This window comes from Prionailurus bengalensis, chromosome F2 (genome assembly GCF_016509475.1).
Source record: "Prionailurus bengalensis isolate Pbe53 chromosome F2, Fcat_Pben_1.1_paternal_pri, whole genome shotgun sequence".
Taxonomy (NCBI): domain Eukaryota; kingdom Metazoa; phylum Chordata; class Mammalia; order Carnivora; family Felidae; genus Prionailurus; species Prionailurus bengalensis.
In genome coordinates, this window is record NC_057353.1 from 67,246,501 (window position 1) to 67,252,500 (window position 6,000).

General features: G+C 45.4%; 1 protein-coding gene across 1 annotated transcript in view; it reads left to right on the plus strand.

Annotated features, from left to right (window-relative positions):
* FER1L6 (fer-1 like family member 6) overlaps positions 1-6,000 on the plus strand; it is a 120,965-nt gene that overhangs the window by 25,006 nt on the left and 89,959 nt on the right. Inside the window, exons 11-12 of the mRNA XM_043601705.1 lie at positions 1,225-1,333; positions 2,094-2,277. Of these exons, the coding sequence (XP_043457640.1) occupies positions 1,225-1,333; positions 2,094-2,277 (293 nt within the window). The remainder of the gene's footprint in view (positions 1-1,224; positions 1,334-2,093; positions 2,278-6,000) is intronic.

The window sequence follows — 6,000 nt, forward strand, 5'->3', positions numbered from 1 at the left end:
TGCAGTGCTGATAGCTCGTCCTGGATGCACTGGATTGGCTGATGCTCGCGCAAGTACCTAGCCCTCCCGTCTCTTTCGTTTAGGCTTGTGTTGTTTGGGGAGTAAGGTCTGTCTTTGAGCAGCACCAAGGCGTTGGGTTAGCACATGTCGGAGCCCCAAGCGCACTGGGTCTGTGATCGGAATACTTGGGAGAGTCACTAAACCTAACCTTAAGTTTAGTTTCCTCAGTTTCCTTACCTATAAAATGGGAATGATCCAGGGGCACCTGGGTGGCGCGGTCGGTTAAGCGTCCGACTTCAGCCAGGTCACGATCTCGCGGTCTGTGAGTTCGAGCCCGCGTCAGGCTCTGGGCTGATGGCTCGGAGCCTGGAGCCTGTTTCCGATTCTGTGTCTCCCTCTCTCTCTGCCCCTCCCCCGTTCATGCTCTGTCTCTCTCTGTCCCAAAATAAATAAAAAACGTTGAAAAAAAAATTAATTAAAACAAAAAAATGGGAATGATCCAGATTTTGACCTCTCGAGGTTCTGAAGAGGAAAAAACATAATGTATGTTGTCATCCTGTATAATCCATAAAAAGATGCTCCAATGTGAAGGTCTGATCCTGTGACTCTGTTTGTTTTCTAAACGGCTGTTCGCCTGAAGGTGATTTAAGACCTGTGTTTTAACAATAGCACCACAGAAAGATGCACATACCAACCTTTGCCTTTAAAATAAAAAAAAAAAAAGATTTTAATCACAAGGTAGGAGCTCAGAAGGTTGAGATTACATCATTCTAGATAAATGGCTGGATTTGGATGTGTGATTTGTAGGTCCTGGTTCCTGCCTGTCTGATTAGTAGGGAAATGATGTGCCATTTCAGGCTAACACTGACATTCAGAAAATGCCTGAAATGCCTACAAATCACCCTGGACCAGTTAACATCACTAATTCAGCTTATTGGTAATAAAAAAAAATAGATCGGGGCGCCTGGGTGGCGCAGTCGGTTAAGCGTCCGACTTCAGCCAGGTCACGATCTCGCGGTCCGTGAGTTCGAGCCCCGCGTCAGGCTCTGGGCTGATGGCTCAGAGCCTGGAGCCTGTTTCCGATTCTGTGTCTCCCTCTCTCTCTGCCCCTCCCCCGTTCATGCTCTGTCTCGCTCTGTCCCAAAAATAAATAAAAACGTTAAAAAAAAAAATTAAAAAAAAAAAATAGATCCAGGCCTGTATAATATTTTTTTCTTTCTATAGATTATACCAGAAAAATATGAGGAATTTTTACTCTTTGGAGCATTTTTTGAAGCTACCATGATTGACCGGAGGATTGGAGATAAACCCATTAGCTTTGAAGTTTCTATTGGTAAGTACAAATACATGCAGTGCTTGGCACATGGCATTGACTTTATACCTATTTCTTGAATAAATGAGCTAGTGTCTTACATGGAGATGATAGAATTCTGGTGGAAGTTTGCATCTCAGAAAGAAATGAGTAATTCTTCGTTTACTCTAGCGTCAATATGTAAGGGATAGAATTATTTTCATACTTTAATAAAAGGACTAAGAGTATAGTTTGGATTCAGACAGACTTGGATTACTAATCTTGGTTCCATTACGCCTAGGCTCACTTAATTTCTCTGAGTCTCAGTTTCTTCATCTATAGAATGGGAATAATAATTCCTCATAGAGCTATTGCAAGAGTATAGTGAGTTAATACATGCCAAGTCCTGTGCATATTGTAGTTGCTTTTATTGTAACTCCCAAAGATCTTCCTGGATTGATGCACATCTGGGAAAACCTTTCCAAGAAAGAGCATTCTATTAGAGAATGGCTTGATTCATATTGGGAGCATCTCCTTTACAGGAGCAGAAGGAAGTGGAGATGGAATCCAGGTAACTTGTGACTTGAGTAGTTTTTGCAAAAGAGAACATAAGATGGATGAAGGTGATGGCTCGTCGTCATTGTGAATCTCATTTGTTTGGTCTGACTGTCATTCTTCCCACCTTCATACTGAGATCTTACTTCTCTGCCCTGCAAGGATATGACCGTGGATCCCCTAGGCCAAGTAGCCTGATTCTGCTTGTTGATACCTGGCCTCTCTCCCCTTGCTGCTGCCTCTATAGGTAATTTTGGGAACCTGCTTGATGGAGGGTCCCATCATGGGAGTAAGAAGAACTCAGCAGAATCAGCTCAAGAAGACATCCTCCCATTGCTGCATGAAGGAGAAGGGGGCGCAGCCCATAATGGTGCCATCCCTATGGTCTCCACCACTCACCTGGAGAAGCCACTTGTGACAGAAGGGAACAGGTAGGGGACACAGCAGGGCAGAGCATCCAGGGTTCTGACAGTGGGTGTCCGACCTGTTTCTGGGACTGTTTGATTCAGTTCTTCCCTAAGATCAGAAACATCATGATTATTTTTTTTAAATCTCAGTTATGGGAGCAAGGCACAGGCAAGGGCAACATGGTCAGTGTCACCGTACTGAATCTTTCGTGACATGTTGACAACTCTCCAAATGCCACATCCAGGTAATTCATCTAAGGGCAGGACGATGATGATGATTGTCATATCTATAACTGTGAAGCATAACCAGGTAGGAAGGTCAGAATTTAACATTTCAATCCAAATCCTGTTAACAGTTACTAAACTCATCTGAACTCTGTGCTATTATGTATATTTATTATTATTATTATTTTTTTTTAATTAAAAAAAATTTTTTTTCAACGTTTTATTTATTTTTGGGACAGAGAGAGACAGAGCATGAACGGGGGAGGGGCAGAGAGAGAGGGAGACACAGAATCGGAAACAGGCTCCAGCCTCTGAGCCATCAGCCCAGAGCCCGACGCAGGGCTCAAACCCACGGACCGCGAGATCGTGACCTGGCTGAAGTCGGATGCTTAACCCACTGCGCCACCCAGGCGCCCCTGTATATTTATTTTTGACAGAGAGAGAGAGAGAGAGAGAGACAGAGCATGAACAGGGGAGGGTCAGAGAGAGAGGGAGACAACAGAATCTGAAACAGGCTTCAGGCTCTGAGCTGTCAGCACAGAGCCGGATGCGGGGCTTGAACTCACAGACCGCGAGATCATGACCTGAGCCGAAGTGAGACGCTCAGCCTCAACCGACTGAGTCATCCAGGCGCCCCCATGAGCTCTGTGTTATTATGTAAACTCAACTCAGTGGGATTATTGGATACATCATTTCTTATCTTGTTTCTGCCACAGTCAGACTGAAGAACTCAAAAAACAACTGTCAGCCACCAAAAAAAAAAAAAAAAAAGACCATTTCAGAAAGCAGCTGGGGCATCTCCATGCACATTCACTGATCTTTAACCCACATAAACTTTCAGCATGCAAAGAGAAGTAAAATTCTAGAATTCTGTTGGAAGAAAGTGGTGTCGAGCACCAACCAAGTGATTTGTGAGAGGAAGGGGAAGTCACACACAGCGAGAGTCTTCTGCGTTCTGAGCCTTGGGCCATGAGGAAGAGCTTTAGGATCTCATCGGGTTCTCCTGAGAGAACATAGTACCCCCCCTTTGCCCGTGAGGAGATTGGAACATTGCTGGCGCTCATCACTCTCTCTGCTCTTCCCGACCTAGACACGGCTTTCCGAGCACTGTCAGCATCACGAGGACTCCACGTGCATTTCCCCAGACGGCCCTCTTCCCTGAGCAGCAGATCCAGACACCCTCCACTTGGGTGTCCCAAAGTTGTTCACCAGGCTCATGGCCTTCACAGACAACTTGGCTGCTCTTCCTGTCTTTCCCATCTCATGGACTGGTCGTCCCGCTCTCTGAGTCCTCTGAACCACCAATCAGAAAGTTATCAGCTGTCCTCTTCCCCTTCCTTCCCGCATCTAGTCAGCAATGAAGTCTGGTAAAGTTTGGCTCTCAAGTATTTCTCGTATCGATTGTCATCTCTTTAATTTTGGCCATTGGCATCTTTGACCCGGATTATCCTATAAATCTCCAACCTGGCTTGGATCTTCAAGAAATTCACCAGACTCTCTGTCAGAGCCAGTTACTCCCTGAACTGACATCATTCATCGGCTGCCTGTGGCTTTCAGGGTTATTTTCAGAGGCCACAGCTTGTTGCCTCAATCCCCATCTACTTCTCTACCACCGTCTCCAGTCATGCCCCAAACTCTGCCTTGCCTCCGGCCACACTATGTCTCTGATGGTTCTCCAAATGTGTCCTGCTGTTTGCTGCTTCTGGGCCTGTGAGGATGGTCTTCCCTCTGCCAGGCAATAAGGCCTCTCCTCAGAACTGTTGGCTCCCGTTACCCTTCAAGGCGAAGCCCACATTCCCTTCCCTGAATCCCAAGTCTGATTTGGATTTCTAGACTCCCCTCCACCAAGCACCAATCACATTGCATTAAGATGTTTTTACTTCTCTGTCTCCCTATTAGACTGTGGACACTCTGAGGGCAGGGACCGTGTCTTATTTACCTGTGTATCTGCTCCTTTCTAAAGCCTGGAACACAGTAAATCTTCATAAATGTTTTGGAATGAGTTAAGCAATTACTATACCTGGGTTTGCTACAAGGTACTATGGAGGCAGAGAGAGGAGGCAGGTAACTTACTTTCCCTGGGGAGGAGGTGAGGAGTTGAAAAAGGGCACAGAAAAGGTGACATCCTAAAAGGTGAGAAGGGGTTTAAGCAGTGAAAAGAGACTATTTGGGACAAAAGTAAAAATCATCTTAATTATTCATCCCCTCATTTTTAAGTGTGCCCTATATTTTCTAAATCCTGTCCCTCCCATGGACCACCTTCTTTGGGATGTTTTTTTGCTCTCTGGCAGGCATAGTTAGTTGTAAACCCTCCTTTCCACACACCAACAAGGATCCCAAACTTGGGATGGCCTTTGATGGCTTCTCTGTCTATTCTCAGAGCTGAGGAGATCAATGAGTGGGTCCTATAACTGGATCTGCAACTCAGGGAAACGTTTCTGAAATACTCAGAGGCACTCTGCATCCTTTCACTGGAACCAGGCAGTAAAAACCTCCCCACCTTGTTGAACTAGACCATTGGTGACTATGGGTGAGAATGTCAGGAGATCTACTGTGAGAATGGTTTGGGAGGAGATGAGAAGTCTCAAGGCACCCTTGGATGGACTTTATATTAGTGCTGGCCAGCGGGATCAAGGAGACCAAAATGAATCATGCTGATGTTTCCTGGGCTTTCTGTCTCTCAGAAATATTCCTCATATATTGAGGGTCTGACTTCGGTTCAGGTGATGATCTCACAGTCCGTGAGTTCGAGCCCCGCGTCGGGCTCTGTGCTGACAGCTCAGAGCCTGGAGCCTGTTTCAGATTCTGTGTCTCCCTCTCTCTCTGCCCCTCCCCTGTTCATGCTGTGTCTCTCTCTGTCTCAAAAATAAATAAACGTTAAAAAAAAAATTTTTTTTAATTAAAAAAAAATAAATTGAAAGATCCTGTGTCTATACCACACCCATATGTGCATGCTTGCACATGCACACGGTCATGCAATTGATTTGTGTGTTGCCTTCATTAAAATAAATTAAACTCCTTGTGTTTGGTCTGGGCTTTCCAGTTTTAGAAAGCACATGCATTCACCTACAATTTATGTATTAGGCTGGAGTTCAGGAATGAGACGAGAGCACAGGACACCCCATGGCAGTTCATCATCTCCTTCTCAGGGCTCTGGGGCTACCCTTGCCCAAAGTCACAAGCCTGGTCTGGTGTCAGAGCAGCCATTCAAACTGGCAGCCTTCTCTTTCCACTGGCAGCACGGTGCCCTCATGGTGCCCTCCCATCTGCTGTGCTCCATCTGTACTGTTTGCCAGAGACCACAGCATCGCAGTCCCAGACCCAGTAAGGCTAGGAGGACTCTGGGAATCAAAGAGGAGAAGGCTCTGAACATCATTAGCACAAAATAATCTGAACCACAGAAACCTTGGAACAAAGGACAAAATCTGGGTGAGAATGTATTTCGTAGGATTCTTGGTGCAGTAATTTTAAAGGAGATGAAAGCATTTTAATTTCTAACTTTTTAATTTATTTTTTTTTGTT